Source organism: Cydia pomonella, chromosome 15 (assembly GCF_033807575.1).
Source record: "Cydia pomonella isolate Wapato2018A chromosome 15, ilCydPomo1, whole genome shotgun sequence".
Classification (NCBI taxonomy): Eukaryota; Metazoa; Arthropoda; class Insecta; order Lepidoptera; family Tortricidae; genus Cydia; species Cydia pomonella.
In genome coordinates this window covers 4997163-5017630 of record NC_084717.1, presented here as the reverse complement: position 1 = coordinate 5017630, position 20468 = coordinate 4997163, and the positions used below count along the sequence as shown (strand labels likewise).

General features: G+C 40.9%; 2 protein-coding genes across 2 annotated transcripts in view; one reads left to right on the top strand and one right to left on the bottom strand.

Moving 5' to 3' along the window:
* The window catches only part of LOC133525609 (ammonium transporter Rh type B-B), a 103663-nt gene that overhangs the window by 11303 nt on the left and 71892 nt on the right, over nt 1-20468 (bottom strand). Inside the window, exons 5-7 of the mRNA XM_061861926.1 lie at nt 10766-10922; nt 8568-8680; nt 6562-6756 (exon numbers count right to left, since the gene is read on the bottom strand). Coding sequence (XP_061717910.1) covers nt 6562-6756; nt 8568-8680; nt 10766-10922 — 465 coding nt within the window. The remainder of the gene's footprint in view (nt 1-6561; nt 6757-8567; nt 8681-10765; nt 10923-20468) is intronic.
* Nucleotides 11815-15248, top strand: LOC133525602 (uncharacterized). The gene is made up of 2 exons (XM_061861915.1): nt 11815-12222; nt 12337-15248. Exons 1-2 carry the CDS (start codon nt 12211-12213, stop codon nt 15160-15162), a joined length of 2838 nt encoding a protein of 945 aa, XP_061717899.1. The 5' UTR covers nt 11815-12210; the 3' UTR covers nt 15163-15248.

Below are 20468 nucleotides of genomic sequence, written 5' to 3'. Positions count from 1 at the left end.
TTTGTTATGTTTTTTGTGTAAAATTGTTTATGTGCAATAAGGTGACATACGTTCATGCATAATAATGGATTCTAATGATAGGTACTTAAGAAGTTTCTCGACAAGATACTCTAGTTACTTCACCGAAAAACGGCTTTCCACAATCTGATTAAATTAACCATATTACGACCATACACTCCAAGTGGATCTTTGTAATTCAATATGTAAGCTCACAGCATCAAGACGTCTAAAACGCCATGCACTTACGAGTTCTTCCTAACGTTGTTCGCTCGCGTTTTATTCAATTCGTAGCAATAATTCGTGCAATATACCTAACAAATGGCAACGCCAGCGTTGCGGGTGCCATTTTCGATAACATTTCTCATCGCTTCGTGTCGTTATTTCCAAGGAATTCGTTTGTTGTTCTTCTGTTGTTCTTAAGGGTTTGTTAGCGTTTCTTTTAAATTCGAAATGTAATTTAATAAAAGTTCCCTTGAACTGATTTATTTATCCTAACGAAGGAGTTGAAAATTTTGAAGTAAATAACAATAAATTCAAATTTCCCTGTATAAATTAAGCCTTACTTAGGCTAGAGCGATTAAAAAGCGATCAACGAACGTAAGTGTATTATAAGTAAAACGTTCGTGGTAAAGTATTACTACCCTTATTGCTTGCTAAGTTTGGCGACATGAAAATATGATGATTATGATGGTAATTATTCGGGCCCTTTTAATCGCCTTTAAAAAAAGAGGTTATCATTCGACCGTTTTTTGCACATTCACGGTATTAAATATCCATACGGGCAAAGTGCCAAAAATATGTAGACACTAACTTAATATAATGGGCGATATGCCACTTTGTCCGTGTAGATATTTAATACTAAAAACTGGGGAAGTACCTCCACCTTACAGAAAACCGCAGCCAAATAACACTAGATCCTACTCATAGTGTTGTGTTCCTGCCGGTGAGTAAGGTTGCCAGAGCTCAACGAGGGGCGGGAGGGGGTTAGGGTCGGCAATGCGCATGTAACTTTTCTGGAGTTGATGGTGTACATAGGCTACGGAGACTGCTTACCATCAGGCAGGCCGTATGCTTGTTTGCCACCGAAGTAGTATAAAAAAAAAAACATTAATTGTAGGTTTATCACCTCAGAACTCCGCCATTTGGTACTGATTTGGATTGGTTCCATTTTTGTCAAGTGATGATTGGATCCATGAGGAATTGAGGGAATTCCTCAAATCTGTTAGGCATATGATGTTTATTTTGTATACAACGTGTCCTAAAACTCAACGATAAGCCGGCACCAGAGGATGGAGCTGCTTATGATTAGTCGAGAAAAAATAAGGAAAAAAATATATCTCAATTATTTTAGAAATTACAGAAAAAAAATGAAATTCATCGAAAATCGACATCCGTAATGGTATTTTTAACGACCATGTCACAAATATTCAAATATTACTGTTTTTTTTTGTTTTTGGAAACTTAAGTAGCCCTGCTATCTAACACAGTTCTTAAAAATACCATAATACATGTAGTTTTTACACAAAAAATAATCAAAATTCATTTTGTCCCTACAATTTTGAAAGATTTTTTCTTACAGTCCACTTTCAATCATCATGGTGTAAAAAAATAGTATCGACACCACTATGGCAATTATTTTCAAAAGTTGACGCAACTAACCAAGATTCCAAAATGGTATAATACTTTAGGAAACCTAGACACAAAAAAAAACAACGAATTTTTAAACAAGAATCGACATTATTTAATGTTGGCGGTAATCACTTTTACTGTACCCAAAAAAGGATTTTTGTTGTTGAAAAATGTTGAATAAATGCAAAGAAATGGTACAATTTTTTTTCCTTTTTTTTAAATTCATTTACTACATTATTAATACTACAGTAAATGTTCAAATTGCCTGCCACCGGCATTAATGCAGACATGACATCGCCTTAGAAATGATCGTTTTATCCGTCGTGCATATCTTCTACCATTGATATGATCCGCAGCTTGTGTGATTTTTTGGCGAAGCTCGTCCAATGTTGCTATGGGTTTTGAGTAGATTTTGTCTTTAAGACAGCCCCAGTAGAAGAAGTCCAGGGGGTTCAGGTCGGGCGAACGGGGCGGCCACAAGATAGGACCAAGTCGCCCGATCCAACGCCCTGGATACTCTTGGTTTAAGTATTCTCGCACTGCACGGGCATAGTGAGCTGGGCAACCATCATTTTGAAACCACATGTTTTGTAAATCACGTAAAGGCACGTCTTCTAATAATTCAGGCAAGTCGTTTTGTAAAAAGGTCAAATAGCCATCACCATTAAGGTTTCCTTGTAACTCAAAGGGTCCAATTACATTTCCATTTAAGATGCCCGTCCATAAGTTAACCTTGAATTGATACTGAGATTTGTCTTCTCTCATCAAGTGCGGATTTTCATTGCTCCAACTATGTAAGTTGTGTAGATTTGAATAGCCATCTTTCTTGCAGGTTGATTCATCCGACCATAGAACTTTGTCTAAGAATTGGGGATCTTCCCTGTGCTTTTGCAGCATCGCACGGCAAAATGCGACCCGATGTGGATAGTCCCGCGGTAGTAACGTCTGCACACGCCTGTAGTGATATGGGTGAAGTCTGTGACGTTTTAGAATTCGATGTGCAGAACTTTTTGGTATTCCCGTAGCTAGTTCTATGGCACGTACCGAGGTAGTTGAATCGTTTTCTATTTCATTGAGAACTTCTTCATCGCGTTCCAATCTAGGTCTTCCAGTGTGTCTCCTGTCAAATGGTAAACGACCTTCCGCAAAGGCTTGATGTACATTAATAAACACTCGATAATCCGGATGTCTTTGAACATTTGGGTACCTTTCTCGATACAATCTGCTAGCAGCGTTAGCGTTAGCATTGCATCGGCATTCTCCATAAATGAGATGCATATTAGCGTATTCCAACGGTGTGTACGGTAGCGGCATGATAAACGCTAAACAATCCAGAATACGGAAAAAGTCCAATACACAAAACACAATCACAGTCCAAAATAATGCCAGGTCAGTACAGTTTGCAGATCACCAGTCCAAAAAGCAAAGCCAAGAGTTGTTAGTATGAGAGCCACATCAATTAATACGGAACGGTGCACAGCGAACAAAGGATCAGAGTGTACTGACTTGAAAATTGTATTAACTACCCACATTTTCCATTGAAATTTTAAAACTTGCAACAACAACCCTTTTCAAAAGTGATTAATATCAACATTTAAAAATGTCGGTTCTTGTTTAAAAATTCGTTGTTTTTTGTTGTGACTAGGTTTCCCAAAGTATTATACCATTTTGGAATCTTGGTTAGTTGCGTCAACTTTTGAAAATAATTGCCATAGTGGTGTCGATACTATTTTTTTACACCATGATGATTGAAAGTGGACTGTAAGAAACAATCTTTCAAAATTGTAGGGACAAAATGAATTTTGATTATTTTTTGTGTAAAAACTACATGTATTTTGGTATTTTTAAGAACTGTGTTAGATAGCAGGACTACTGAAGTTTCCAAAAACAAAATAAAAAACAGTAATATTTGAATATTTGTAGACATGGTCGTTAAAAATACCATTAGGGATGTCGATTTTCAATGAATTTCATTTTTTTTCTGTAATTTCTAAAATAATTGAGATATATTTTTTTCATTATTTTTTCTCGACTAATCATAAGCAGTTCCATCCTCTGGTGCCGGCTTATCGTTGAGTTTTGGGACACGTTGTATACTTATATAGGAGATTTTTGTAATTTTATCAAAAAACGAAGCATATTCATTCAAAAAAGTGCCATTTGTCAAGTAAAATGCTGATGAAAAGCAGAACGGTCAACGGACCTCTTTTTTCGACGACGCGTAATATCACGTTTGGCATATTGTCTTCATTCTTCTTCTTCTTCTTCTCCCGAGCCTATTTCCCATGTCTCTTGGGGTCGGCCCTCCTAGTCCTAAGACGCCATTCTGGGCGTTTTTGTGCAATTTCGGGTTTTAAATCCGTCGTCTTCATGTCCTTGGAAATGGTTCCCATCCAGGTCGTCGGACGGCGACCTGGACCTCTTTTTGGTTCTTCGATTTCCATGACGACCCTTGTCATGTGCTCTTTATTTCGCCTCATGACATGACCGTACCATCGTAGGCGATTTTCCTGGAGTTTGTCAGTAATACACGCTACTTTAAATATTGCATATTGTCTTCATTGTTAAGTTTATTAAGCAAGCTTTGTTTTTAACGATTTTTTTTGTCAAGCTGTTCTGATGATAGGTTCCACGAGCAATTAGGGTAACTTTAAAACTTAAATTTTAATAGATTCAGATCTATTTAGACCTTGAAACTTGAAACGTATCCGAAGCGCCGGTTCCGTATCCGGTTTGGCCAGACCGGAACGAGTCCTGCAGAATGATGGGTCACTTATTACAAACTAATAATGGAATAATAACTGTTACGGACAGCATGGACCCCTGCCGAGACGAATGCTCGGACGGTACAGACCCGGGCCGGAAAGAATTACCTAACGCGTAAAACTAGATAAAATAGCTATAGGGTGCCTAGCTATAGGATAGAAATAAGTTGACACAAGCACACTTTGTATGATTGACTTATCGGTCGATTGACTAGAAACAGGATAAAATTGTAGTCGCTATGAAAATAGCGTTTTTGTGTCAGCTTGTTACGTGACGTCATCACCGCGGGTGAGCGGCCGGTGCGATCGCTGCGGAAGCCGGAAGCGTACTGAGCGGCGCGGTCCTTGCTTCTTTCACACCAAAGTACTTTGGTGTGAGTGGCCTTTCCATCCTTTTTGGATTCTTGGCGGTATCTAGTCGCCGCCCGTAACAACGGGCGGGTCTTTCTTGTGCCCTTTTCAAGGGCGAGGGCTTCTGGGCCATGGCCGACCGGTGGCCGATCATGGCTTTGTTGTTGTTATTTTTTTCTTCTCTTCTTCTAAAAAGGCTGCCGGGGCCATTCCGGGCTGCCCAGGAGCTCGATCAGAGCGTCGACCTCTTGTTCAGCGGGGGACGGCGTGGTTCTGGTGGCTGGAGCCGGCGTTGGCGGCGAAGGAGGAGGTGCAGCGGAGGGTAGAGCTGGCGCTGCCTGTATTGCGGTGGCTGAGGGCACTGGCTTCTTTTTCGTCGGAGACCCGGGCTCTCTCGCCTGCCGCGGTCTTGACACCCCCCTTTGGGTGGGGGGGTTTGCCGGCGCCATCAGGGTTGATGGCGCCGACTCTTCCACCGTGGGCTTCTCGATCGCGGCGTTGGTTAGAGGTCCCGGGCGGGACGGGGCCGGGAAATAGGATTTCCCGGCTTTCCATAGTCTGTAGGCCTTCTTGTACGCTGGGCAATTCTTGTGGTTCCCAGGGTGGGGGCCCCTGCAGTTTTTGCAGGTGGCCTTCATGTCGCGGGGCCTGGTGCACTGCTCCGCGCGGTGAGCGGCGCGGACTTCGGTGCGCGGTATTTATATGTTCGGGCCGAGGCGACCCAATTTCACCTGATTTCTCCCAAGTTAGGCTTTCCCCAGGGATCGTAGTGACCTGTATAGATAGAATATAGGGTTAGCTATCCGTAGACACAAGCATTGTAAGCATTGGGCCTAGAATTATCGAGATATTAAGACTTAAAGTTATTTTTGTATGGAGTTGAACTATCGATAGAGATAATTCTTATATTTATGAATATTTTCAGCTGAAACTAGTATAATAGGGTAGATCTTCGTAAATGCTTTCTAAAAAGGTACGGTTCATCACTGAAAACCTCAGGGTTCCCGAGATAAACCCGAAAAGGTGGTTAAATACGGGGAAAGTTCTACGCCCAATGCGAGAAAGAGATAGCACAAGAAAGAGAAGTCCACGTAACGAGGCCGTTCTCGAATTATCTGGAGTTACTTTCGAGACCTCGTATTCGCCCTATATAAGCAGGCGAGATACGGCCTGCGGACAGTGAGTTAGTACAGTCAGTTCAGTTCAGTTCAAGCGATCGGAAAACAAAAAGGAAAAGTGAGGAAAAAGTGAAAGTGCCCTAAAGTTGTGATCAGTATTAGTGGTAATAGTGGTTTTAGTGCTAGTTACGTGGACCGCTTAGTTATTTTACCTTAGTAAGTACTAGAATAACGTTATAGTGAAAGTGCCTATAGTGTTAGTGTTTTAGTGCTTAAGGTCTAGACTAAGTGTGTGCTAGTGCTAAATAAATAGGAATCTAATTAAGTGGTGTTTGTTTGACGCTCCAACTACGTCCCACCGTGGGAGGAATTGGATTTCCGAACCAGCAGGCTCCGTAAATAAATATTAAACTGAGTTATCGCTGAGAGCTGACTCCAGGGTGTCCTCTGGCGGTTACAATAACATTAACCTTTTAAAAACATTTTGCCCTAACAACTGATATGTTTGAAGTCGACGCCAAACTACAATACTGGTAAATAATACCACCAAACAATGAATCACCTTTCTTTCTTATCGAACCGCACCAGAGCCCGCATACACATGGACATTGTGTTGATGGTTTTAAGATAAGATTTTGGCTCACACAACTGATAAAAACGACTGGCATACTGGTAATAAGACTAAAGGTTAAACTCACCGTAAGGAATCTATAACCTAGCACGCTGATGGTCGCAGCCCCGATACCGATAAGTATGGCCCCTCCAGCCTGAACGTGCATGTTGCACACCGAGCCGACAGCAACGCCTCCGGCCAGCGTCGAGTTCTGAATGTGGACCATGTCGAACTTTCCTGGTTCGTGATTCAAGATTGAGGATAGGATGAAGGTGACCACCTGAAAAATCAATTGAGCAAATCGAAATCGGGTTTGATTTTGATATCTTGCGGTGAACATTAATAATAGTAAGATGAACCCAGACATAATATAACGGCGGAGCGAATATCATGATATAATAGAATAAACATTTTTAACATTCCTAAATCACTTTATTTATAAATAAATAAAAAAATATTTTATAAAAGTAAAACCGGATCGTGTTCAAAGTTCATTACGTGACCTTTCTCACAAGTGCAAACACGACTATGATACGATATTCCATCATGGAATGCCAGTGCCTATCTTCCGGCTTCATCATCAGACCTTGAAACCTAATCATGTTCAAAGTTCACTACAAGACTTTTCTAACAAATCCAAACACAGCTATGATACGATGTTCCATCATGAAGTTCCAGTTCATATCTTCCGGCTCCATCATCAGATCAGTTCGACAGTACCATATTATTGTTTTGTCATCAGAACTACATACAGCTGCCAATTTCCATGACGCTACGATCCTTGGAAGATGGTTAAATTAATTACCTTAGATTCCATTACATAGTTACATACAGGTCGACCTAATAAAAGCGTGTTAAGAACTCCTATTCTTTCTTTTTATAAGCCTCATATAGTGCATAAGATACACACAGAGTTCCGCATTCCCGTTAAAGGCATTATGCAGATACATACACTAGCTCAAGATTTTGCAATTCAATGTTGTTCCTATTAACGAAATAATTTCTTTAATATAAATAACGAAAATTCTTAGGCAATATTTAAATTTAGCCTGCGCGACGCGAAATTCAATTTAAAATGAATTTACTCCAATGGCGATGGTCGTACATTGCTTCGAGTTTCACGTTAGGAACTTTTGTCTTGGATTAATACTGTCCCAAAAGACATCCCTTAATCAAGGTAAAAGCTTCACTCAACTTTGGTAATTAGTCAAAGCTATTTCAATGGAATTAATTTTTGGTGCCAATTTGTGATCAGTCGGACGGTCAGTCGATCTAATTACAACTTTCACTTTTGCCGGAGTGGATTTAGTCATTAATGCTTATCCTAATGTTCACTTCAATCAATACGTATTCAAAACTTCCTTTTCATTTTACAAGTCTGATAAATCAGCTCGTTATATATTTAAGTGAATTTGTATGAATTCGTCGAGTACTTATTATAAATTATTAGGGCTCGTACCCAAAGTTTTTACGGGACCCTATTACTAAAACTCCAGTGTCCATCTGTCTGTCTGTCTGTCACCAGGCTGTATCTTATGAACCGTGATAGTAGAAATTTTCACAGATGATGTATTTCAGTTGCCGCTATAACAACAACTACAAAATAAACATTTAAGCGGGGCTCCCATACAACAAACGTGATTTGTTTGCAATTTTTTTGCGTAATAAACAGAACCCTTCGTGCGTGAGTCCAACTCGCACTTGGTTGATTTTTATTTTCATTAACATCAACGGAAAATATGTAGTACCACTTGTCTAAATAGAGATTGGGTTATGATTTTCAGAGAAAAGGGGCCTAAGGCTCTGCACTTCATTAAAGTCACTTGTTTACCCCTGACGGAACGGAGGCGGTAAATATAATCATTCAGGGTGAGAGGCTGTTTGTGTGTGTGTTTGTAAACACGAATGGAAGTTTCCAATTAAATTGGTAAGTTCGATTTTCTGTAAGGTCTGACAAGGTTTTCTATAAAAAAATATTTTTGATGGACTTTAACTCGCCAGACTGAACTGTTTATTTGAAAGTTTTATCTGAATATGAGACTACAGACAGTTTTAGTAAATAATACATTGTTTATTAAACCGTCAACTCACAGTGCAAGATGCAAGCGAGAGGTAAGTATTGGTGACCGCCCGTTGGTACTCCTCGTCGGTGCCCGTAAGCGCCGAGTTGAAAGACGGCCAGTAGATGTACAGGAATATCGAACCTGCAATCAATATTACGCCGTCAATATCAATTAGTCATTAAAAACCCAAGTAAACTAAGAAAAGGAAGCTACTGTGTGAAGAGCTCTAAAGATTCTAGGGAGAAAACCACCAAGAAGCAGCTCATATCTCAAAAATTTTTGGGCATGGTTCCAAAAAGAGCACATAACGATAAGGATATTGTCTAGCTCTCAAAATTCGACCTGCGAAAGGAATTTATACGAGAAGAAGAATTACTTTAAGATAATAAGTATTATAATAATTTGTTTTACGTTAAATTGATTCTCACGCTGATATTTTGAAAGTTAATTAAATTGCAGTTACATGATAAAAGAGGAGCCTAATTGAGACACGGTGGGCAACATATATATATAGTTAGTTAACCAACTTATTTGTGACGTTTTTAATTGACAAATTCAAATCTGCAACGTAGATTTCGTCAGGAGGGTATAACCATAAATCAGCAACAGGCGTCATCGTTACACACAAACAATAAAGCTATCCGCAACAGGCTTCGTCACTTTTCCTTATAAATAAATAAATATTATAGGACATTCTTACACTAATTGTAAGTCCCACGGTAAGGTCAAGGAGGCTTGTGTTGTGTGTGTCCCATGACTCAGGAACAAATATCTATGCTCATCACACAAATACCCTTACCGGGATACGAACTCAGGACCATCGGCTTCATAGGCAGGGTCACTAGGTCACTACCACACCGCCACACCGGTCGTATTATGTTAATTCTTCTTGCTCGCATTGTCCCGGCATTTTTCCACGGCTCATAGGAGCCTGGGGTCTGCTTGACAACTAATCCCAAGATTTGGCGTCGTAGGCACTAGTTTTTATGAAAGCGACTGCCATCTGACCTCCCAACCCAGAGGGTAAACTAGGCCTTGTTGGGATTAGTCCGGTTTCCTCACAATATTTTCCTTCACCGAAAAGCGACTGGTAAATATCAAATGATATTTTGTACATAAGTTCCGAAGAACTCATTGGTACGAGCCGGGGTTTGAACCCGCGACCTCCGGATTGCAAGTCGCACACTCTTACTAGGCCACCAGCGCTTCCCGTCGGTCGTCTTATGTTAATTATTACAATAAAGTCATTTTAAAGGTCCGAATCGCATGTACTGATGATACACACGACTTACAGCGTATCTTGCTGATTAGGGAATCAGCGCGAATGATCGTATCATATCAATATCTTTACAGAAAACCTTAATAGATTTTAAAACAAGAGTACCGCTTAAGGAAGAGGGAGGGTAAGCGCTGCGGACTGACAAGGCGCGGGGCAAGCGGGAGGCTAAAGGATGACTCAAGGGGCCCACTGATTACCAGTTCGCGCGGACGAAATCGGCCTGTCAGTTATTCGCAAAAGCTGACAATCGCGAATAACTGACAGGCCGATATCATCCGGTAACCTGGTAATCAGTGGGTTCCTTTACGCTAGAACGGTCCTGGTCCGGGCCGAAGCGTCCGATACTTCAGTTTTCTATTAAAAGCATCACGTGATCACCGATAGTGTCGGAATCCTCGGCCCGCATCCAGACCGTTCTTACGTGAGTCATCCTTTATGCTGATTGTAATAACTGGTGATGAATTTGATCTCACCGTGATGTCATCGTGAGATCAAATTCATTCAACAGTGTCATTTTTCAGCAGCAGATTGCGCGTCATCGTAAACCAAGCCAGAATGTACCTTGGAGCATTCCATGAAATTGTCTACCGTTGTCCGGTACAAACGCGAATTTTCGGAAGATTTGCAGATACAAGAGTTTCCTTTTCTGTGGCTAATGGTCAAAAATAGGCACAGACAAATATTCGCCTGCTTTAAACACCGAAAAAAAAGTTGTTGATATTGTACTGTAGCCATGCACGTCAGTTGACGTCATGGCGGTCAAATAGTACAACGGCCAAAAGTCCCACCTATCATAGCAGTAACGTCCGATTTGTAGGTAGGTGCGTTGAAAAAGTCCCACCTATCATAGCAGTAACGTCCGATATGTAGGTAGGTGCGTTAAAAAAGTCCCACCAATCATAGCAGTAACGTCCGATATGTAGGTAGGTGCGTTGAAAAAGTCCCACCTATCATAGCAGTAACGTCCGATATGTACGTAGGTGCGTTGAGCACGTTCTTCTCCGCTTGGTCCACAACCTTCTTGGATTTGAGGGCGAGGCTCACCCCCAAGCCGAAGTAAGCTCCGAAAGAGTGGATCGCGATCGAGCCACCGACATCCGCCGCCTGAAACAAAATAACTGATTAGTATAAAGTAATAAGTAGTAATTGTCATTTTGAACTTTCCATTATAACGTTACAATGAACTGAGATTTTGTCAATTTTAGTACTTTGTCGACTAGCCTAGTTGGTAGTGATCCTGCCGACGAAGCAGGAGGTCCCGGATTCAAATCATGGTTAGGGCATTTATTTGAATGTTCATCACAGATATTTGTTCCTGAGTTATGGATGATTTAAATATAAGGTACCGAACCCATGTAAGGCCTACCTTATTTATTTTTAGACGCAAAATAGGGTGTTCTGCCTTTTCACCGAAGTTTTATTGTCCGAATTTTACTTGTCAAACAACTTTTCGCAGATAAATTACTTTAGTAATCAACATTCAGCAAACTTTCATTATGACAACGTTTTACTTGGTAGAATTATTGTTAAGCAGGTTATTATTATGACATACAACATTTGAAATACATTTATTTCGCCAAATCATAAAATAAACAAAAAAAAATACGATAACGTCTAGTCATTTGACAGAGACAACGTGAACAGCGCGCAAAGTCGAGCGATTGAAGCAAGCATGCCGCGGTAGCGGCCGGCGAGCGCCAGAACCGACTTTTTTTGCATCGAAAATAAACTTTTTATGATTCGTAATAGACTAAAAAAGTCATTCTGCTACTTAAAACACAAGTTTAAAAAAGTGTATTTTTAAGTTGTTATCCAAACATACAGTTGCTAACTGTTAGGTTGGGAAATAATATGAATTATCATGTAGTAAGTACTTAATCATTCGGCGAAATGAAATTATGCGAAAAATTGGTTGGGAAATGACATTTGGTAATTTTCGGCAATGATTTAGAGAACCACAAAATAGAACGATGAATTTTAAGAAAAAACAATAAAATTTATTAAAAAAAAAAAACTCCTAGCAACACGTAAACAAGCACCAAAAGTATTTTCCGAAATATAAAATATATTTAATTATTTTATCCCATGTCTCATATTTAATCCAAGACCATTTTGAGACCCACAAATATAGACAACAAGTGAGCGTGCATTTCTCCGCGGAGACCGCAGCCCGGGCCACTCTAGGTAGTGAGCCGCAGCGCGCTCGAGGCGACATGACATCTGTCAGTACGGTTGTATCAACAACGAAAATGGTTTTTTTACATTAATTTCTACAACAGTTCCTGTTTTCATTAATAAACTACCGAATTTCCGCGACTAAGAGACTATAAATGTGCTAAGTGCCTTCAAGATTCGAGGTGGAATAACTCAAATACTTTTATATCCTTTTCTAATGTTTCTGTTTGTAAGTCGTCACTGTTAATTTTCTATAGATCTCTATTCTATTTAGTTTAAGAATTTGTACTTTTTACTTAAGTTTACTTGTTAGTTTACTGCTACTTAACTTTTTTCTATGCAGGCTACAACCCATTCACAATGCCCCCACTGCCCTAACTCCTCGCGCACCTTCACCGATCACGGGTTGAAGGTTCATATAGGGCGCTTGCACAAAACCCGACCACCCATCGTTTTCACTCCTACACTTACAGTGCAGCCACAGCAGCGGCAGCAAGCTCTCTCAGGTAACAATAGTAGTCTGAATCTTGATGACCTTGCCACCCTAAAGCAATCCGTGCGAGTGTTGCGTCACATCCCTAAGGGGGCTCGCAACTTGGCGGCAGGCAAATTGTGTGAGGCAATCGACCAATGTATTAAGAACAACGGTACACTAGAATGGTTCACTCTGCTGTCATTTGCCTACTCTGCTTTAAAGGCGCCAGAATCTACCAGCGCAGGCAACTTAACCACCAAAGTTAAGCGGAATATATGTTCTGAGGGGATTGATTCCCTTTTTGTGCAAGCAGAGACGGCCGCTCTGAGACCACCCTCGATTCTTAGAACTATAGAGTCCAAAGTTTACGAGGGTGACCTCAGAGGGGCAGTACGGATCCTCATGTCGGATGACGGAATAGCGCCGCCAAATCCTGAAACCCTTGCTACCCTAGTTTCCAAACATCCGGCCCCATCTAGACAGTTGACATTTCCTCCCGAACCAGACAAGTCCTGTCCTGCTCTCTCGGTCAAGCCGGAAGAAGTTTCACAGGCTCTAGGCTCGTTCAACAACAGCTCTGCTGCCGGCCTGGATGGTATTCGCCCATCACACTTGAAAGAACTCACTTCCGGCTCTGCCGGCGAGAACGGACCCCGCTTGCTCGAATATTTAACCAAACTCTGCAATTTTCTACTCAGTGGCCAGTTGAATCCTGAAGTTTCCCCGTATATTTACGGTGCGTCGCTGTGTGCGCTGTCAAAAAAAGACGGTGGTTTAAGGCCCATCGCCATCGGCAGTGTATTCCGCCGCCTGACTGCTAAGTTAGGATGTCATGCTGTGCGTGACGAAATGTCGTCATACTTACAGCCTTGTCAATTAGGTTTTGGTACGAAACTCGGCTGTGAGGCTGCTATTCACGCCACTCGGGCCTTCGTACTCGACCCAAAAAATGCGGACTGTGTTATCATTAAGATAGATTTAAAAAATGCGTTTAATTCTTTAGAGCGGGATGTACTTCTGTCCGAAGTTAGAGACAAAATACCACTACTGTACCCTTTCCTACACCAAGTTTACTCCTCTCCGTCCAAACTTTTCTTCAATGAGTCCCTCATCCAGTCTCAGGTTGGGGCTCAACAGGGGGATCCGCTCGGCCCCCTGATCTTTAGCCTCGCCATCCAAAAAGTAATTTCCGGTCCTCAATCTCCTTTAAATGTTTGGTATCTAGATGACGGTACTCTCGGTGGTAAGCCCGAAGAAGTACACCAAGACTTGCTCACACTTCTCCCACTCCTCCGTAATTTGGGACTCGAAGTCAACACAAATAAATGCGAATTCTTTCCCTGCAGCGCCAATTCTCATGCCTCGTTATCTTCATTTCGCAACCTACTACCTGGTCTCAAAGAGCTATCTAGTCAAAACTTTAATCTCTTAGGTTCCCCTATATTTCCCGATGCTGTTCCTGAAGCTTTTAAGACAAGAGAGCAACTTCTCTTATCAGCAAGAGAAAGGCTTAGTAATCTCTCGGCGCATGTAGGTCTGACTTTGTTAAGATCCTGCTTTGCTGTTCCGAGGATCACCTACTTCTTACGCACAGTGCCTACTTGGCTTCACCCCACACACATGGACTCCTTTGACCTGGCGCTGAAAGAATCTACTGAGTGTCTTTTAAATGTGTCCCTCAATTCGGACCAGTGGGACCAGGCCTCTTTACCAATACGCAATGGCGGATTGGGTATACGGCGCTCACGAGACGTGAGCCTTCCTGCCTTCCTTGCGTCGGCGGCTGGGGTTGTGGATCTTGTCACTAAAATTTTACCTTTAGATGGTGCCAAGGTCACAATACCCTATGCCGCCGATGCTTTGTCGGCTTGGAAGGCTTTTAACTCTGATCCGCCTGTACCCGAAAAACCTTGCCGCCAGCGTTTATGGGACGACGTCGTGGTAAGGAGGCTATTCGATACTCTTATAAATGCCGCTTCTGGTGCTGACAGAGCCAGGCTAATCGCTGCCTCCAAGCCTGAATCTGGGGCCTGGCTACACGCTCTTCCCTCCCCAAACTTAGGCACCTTACTAGACAACGACTCGATGCGGGTGGCCGCTGCTCTCCGCCTGGGTTCTGATGTATGCCAACCCCACCAATGCATCTGCGGTTCCAATGTGGAGAGCAACGGCCACCATGCCTTGAGCTGCTGCCGCTGCGCGGGAAGGTTTCCACGGCACCATGCTCTCAATGATATCATTAGGAGGGCCTTAATATCAGCAAATGTCCCTTGCATGCTGGAGCCGCCGGGCCTCAGCCGATCGGACGGCAAAAGGCCTGACGGCTTGACCCTGGTGCCGTGGGAAAAGGGTAAGTGCTTACTATGGGACGCCACATGCGTCAGTACTTTTGCCGCCTCGCATCTTAGCCGCACTATGCGGTCGGCAGGAGCGGCTGCTGAGCACGCGGCGTCCCTTAAAAAAGATAAATACTCGGCGCTGAGCGGTTATTTATTCGTTCCTCTCGCTGTGGAGACTTCGGGGTGCTGGTGCGCTGAGGGTAAGTCCTTCCTCCGGGATCTGGGTCGTCGCCTGCTAGAAAGGGGCCTTGACCCCCGCTCTGGGTTTTTCCTGATGCAAAGGCTATCCATCGCAATCCAACGCGGCAATGCAGCGAGCGTGATGGGCACCTTTGCATCGGGGACGGCCCGGTAGCCAATAGGTTGGTAGTTTTTTTTATACATATTTAGTTTATATTTATATTTAAGTTCTGATTTATTTAGGTTTAGTTTTTAATTAGTTTTATGTTTATCATGTATATTGTTATTTTAAATAAAGAATTTATTTACGTATTAATAAGTAGTAACTTCGGCTTAGAAAGAAAACAATGTTTAATATTACCTGCAACCGTTTTTTGGATGTTGTATTGGATTTAGAAAGAGCGCGCCAAGCGGGACGTTTCGGAAACTCAAAATCCTATACAAAATGAGACTTAACGCAAACGCGTTCGTCACGTTATGATGTCGATCAAATTTACACTAGGGGTACTGAACACTAGGTACTTGGTGCTTATTGTCATTAAGGTTGCGGCTACTTCGCTAGGTACATCATTATTCAATGACACGAATAACAAGCCAGTGTTTACTGGTTAATATTCGCGGCAACGACAACGCGTTGCTGCATAATGGCACAGCTCCTCTTCAGTGTAAATTATGATCATGTAATTATGCGTGTTAGACATGATGACACACCATGAGGTGATGCTTAAAATTAATGCAAATGCTAATTAATATATCCTATCAAATAAACAAAATATATCGTCAGGTAAAAATATAGAAAGCGTCTTATAGTATTATTTGAACATATACTGTCATCAAGTTATGAATTTGAATAGCAAAAAATCCGTGAGACACAGACATATTAAATATATTAAAACGGGTCACTCATGTATATGCACGCTACGGGTCACTAACGGGACAGTCTGCGCCGGTCCGTTAACGCAAGCTCCCGACGACACTCCTTGTGAAACATGTCGAGCATTTTTCGACTTTAAAGAAGTGAGTGACCCGTTTTTGATATGTTTAATAAGTTATGTACCTATTTATTTATTCAGCCAAATTGTATCCAAACCTTACGAAAAAAAAATCGACAACAAAATATTCTTACGGCCCGATTCGAAGAATGATTAAGACACGTATAAGATCTTGGAAAGATCGATAACTAAACGACATCTCAAAATTAACGTTTATTTCGATTCCGCTGTGATCCCAATAAGATCTATCTACGATATTTCTAACGTCAAAGTGACATTGGTTGCCCGAATCGAGCTGCTTCTATCAATTATACGACATACAAACGATATCTAAATGAGAACTTATCTAAACCAAAACTTATCGTTATCGTATCTCATTGTTCGAATCGGGCCGTTTTTAATGGTTAGGCTAAAAGCACTCGTTAATTCTTTTTGCTTTTCAATTCCAATGTATTTTTCGGTTGGTATCCAAGGAAGGTAGGTCACAGCGGCGTGGATACCTTTCCAATTGGTGCACAATTGTTGTTTGTAAATTGTTGATTTAATTTTTATTCATAGCGTACCCAATTTCAATGTGCAGCCGAGCCAAAAGTCGTGTTTGTTTGTCGAAATACGAATCAAAATGGCGATGGCGGCTCAATAACACTGTACTCGTATCGCGAACTGGTCTCGTATTCTGATTGGTTACACGAGCAATGACTAAATAGTTTTTTTATGATATAGTGCAGAAAATAACCAAATAGGAATTTTCTTTCTGCATGTACACCCTGTATCAATATTAGCGCATTACAACGCGCCAAAAGTATTTGTCAACCTGGAATACTTTTCCAAATAGAGATAAACCTCTACAGTTCGCGTCTCAGTATGTGTTACAGTCTTAGTCACAAAGTATCTGTAGTCTTACAGAAATTGTCGAGTTGACTGTCGAGACTTACAGTATATGCAGCATTTAATTACTTTTTTAGAAAAAAAAGTAAATAAAAAAAGTGAAATTAACTATGCCATTCAGTTTTCTTACATGTACTTAGCCATATCCCAAGTTAACGTAGTTTCAATAAAACACCGTGTAAAGATACATCTATTTTTGTTAAGTTGTTAGAGACTGCTTTATATTCGTACTTTTGACGCGTAGTTTGATCCGCTAGATGTGATGCTTACTGTTTTAAATAAAAAAAACTGATCAACGATTGAGCGTAGTTTCACCTAAAGGAATGTGACGGCAGAGTCTTAGATGTGGCTCATTGGATTGGTTCAGTAACAGCCATCTCGTTTTTTAGACTATACAACTCTTTTAATTCTTCTAATTTTATTGTTCAAATAGTCCGACCAATCAGCCATTTTAGTAAAAAAATGGAACAAAAAAAAATCACCCATCCATAAATAAATCATCCATGGGTAGGTTGTACGCCAATGGAACTTTGATTTTAATATCTGGCATAAAAAAACAAAAATTTCATAACAGTGATATTATAACCACCATATACTCATACATGAGCACAAAAAGTAGTAGTAGTAGTAAAACTCTTTATTGTACAAAAATGAAAACAAAACAGGAACTAAAACACTCAATATTTGTACAAAGGCGAACTTATCCCTAAAAACTTCTATATTCTTTTCATTATCTACTAATGATTCTGTTGCTGTTGACTAATTTTCGCATACCATTTATCTGTTACAATTGCAATCGTTCCTCTCATCGTGAACATGAGCTTGTCTCTTTCTCTTTCGGTGTGCGGGAGCTTGTTACTACTGTTAGCACGTGCACTGTTGTAGCTTGCCTCGACTAAAGAGCAATAAAACGCTTCAATTTTGAAACGCCTGTAACCTATCTGGACTTATAATATAATTGTTTCATAATAGTAATAACGCTTTAATACTGGTCAACCATTGATTTGCCTACGAGTATATTCGTTCAGCAATCCGAATAACACCTCTAGTGTTCAATTTTGTCCAAATTGCTTGTTTGTTTGGCGTACAACATGCGACAAACAGAGTCGATTGAATGCCGTTTGACAAGTGGAACTAACTTAACGTCTCTTTGTTACCCGACCGATGAAGAGGAGAGTATTGTTTTCCGAAATCGAGCAAAATATTTCCAAAGTCTCACGGGGAATTTTTAGAAATAACCAAAAGAGATTTGAAAATTCACAATAGAGCGTACGATTATTATATATTTACGTAGAGATATACATAAATATATTAAAATTATTTACGATACAAGTGCGAAAAAATTCGTAACGAGTGGCGATAAATTAAAACACGACCGAAGGGATTGTTTTAAATCGACACGAGTTGCGACCAGCGCTTCTATATTCAAAGTGATGTTTTTTTCTAAGATAAGATAAGATGTATTTTTTAACTGTGTGTGTGAGTGTGTGCGTGTGGGTGCGCGTGCGTGCGTGCGTGCGTTTATGCGTGCGTGCGTGCGTGCCTGTGTGTGTGTGTGTGTGTGTGTGTGTGTGTGTGTGTGTGTGTGTGTGTGTGTGTGTGTGTGACCCTACTCATAGTGTTATGTTCCTGCCGGTGAGTAGGGTTGCCAGAGCTCAACGAGGGGGGGGGGGGATGTTAGGGTCAGCAACTCCTCTGGGGTTACAGGCGTACATAGGCTACGGAGACTGCTTACCATCAGGCGGGCCGTACGCTTGTTTGCCACCGACGTAGTATTAAAAAAAAGTACAAAGATGTTGACAATAATACAATTAAAAACCAAGAGTTTATAAAAAAAACGAGGGGAGGCCTTTGCCCTAGCAGTCAGACACTAGTAGGCTAAGAAAAAAAGTCTTATCTCCTCCAGTATTATTGAATCCATGGTAATACTCAAGATAGACGATGTCGAGAAGCTGATTAGTTGCCATTGCCCGTGAAAATCCTTAAAGCATTTAGTTAATAGCCGCTCTGAGGAACACTGCTTCGCGAATGAGTTTGACTTTGGAAGTAATCTCTTTAATTTGATTAACGTTCATTTAAATGTAACAGCGCGGCTTACGTGGGCGATGACTCGCGAATGCGACGCGACGCGACGCGACGCGGCGGCCCAACGGCATTCGGAGATCGTCCACGTAGGACAATTCCATAGGTATCAAAGGATTGAATTCACCCGCGCTGTTGTATATTGTACGCTTCGCGTTTGCGAGTTCAGGTAAGACACTGCCTAAATATCGTATACAAATCGATTTTATCTTGAAATAAGAAAAATGTGTGCTGTGTTTAAATCATTAGGAAAGTATTCAATGTATCGGGTAGGGTCTGAAACAGACAAATAATTAAACTCCTCAAACTGACCAACATTTGTTCAGCGACTTGTAAAAATAACTTGTGTTTTGGTTTTTGTACACTTTAAAGTTTATTCTAAGTCGCAATGTATTGCCAATTTTGGTATGTTTAAGGCGTGCAAGCAACGTCAATTACAATGATGTCGGCATACATTAAAGATCATATTTAATTTTATGAAAAATAGGAACTCTTTAATTTCATAATTTTTAAAAGTTATTGAAAAAACGTGTCACCGTTTGAGAAGTACAATCTATGTTTTAATTATTTGCTCGTGTTACAGGCCCCAACCGGTATAATGTGTATTGCTTTGAAATCTAACAGTTTAACCCTTGAAGTGTGCAGAGGTGGCGTTATTAATTTGCCCCTTTTTTAGGGGAAAATTGTACCTACACATATCGGCCTAGTCCCGCAAGCTCGTGTTATTGTACTTTTTTGTGCTTATAACTTTCACATTCTAAAGTTTGATGCTATTTAAATCTTTATATACTTATCTACGCAGTGCTTTTTACGTAAAATTCCAACTGTGTTAGAAAAAAACTGGAGTCCAACCATTTCTGAGCATCGTAAGATTCCAGGTATAATCAACGTTCAACTTTTATTGCTCTTCAACAGACGTCCACTGTGTAACTCGTTGGCTAAATCCGTGCATTGTTCCGCGTTAATAGCCACATTAGTCGTCTCAGATAGAATCGTTTACTTAATGACGGGGCTCTGTCCATGTTTACCGGGTCTGTGGCAGTGTGACAAGATGTTTGGTTAAGGGGTTGTAGTCGAAGGTGCAGCTCATGAAAATACGGTGTTGCGTTAATACAGGATGTCCTTCGGTAGAATTGGTCCTACGAACCCAAGGATGGATTTGAAAAGTGGAGCCACCAAGATTTTTGATGGAATTTTTTAGGGCGGGGGGAGGGCTCAAAACTTTTGATATCTATGTCATTAAAGCTACTAGGGTCAAGTTTGGTATCGTTTTCCTATAAATCAGGGATGCCGAATTCATTTATTGTATCATATATCATTGTATCAAATAAAGAAAACATTTTTTTTAAAACTAACAATCTACGTCTACATCTTTGATTTAGTTGAAAGTGATACTAAACTTGTCTTAGAACCTAAATTTACACAATTATATACCTCAGATGTCCAAAACCCACCCACTTCCCGCCTGCATCAAAAAACTGGGTGGCTCCACTTCTTAATTATATCTTAAGAATACAAA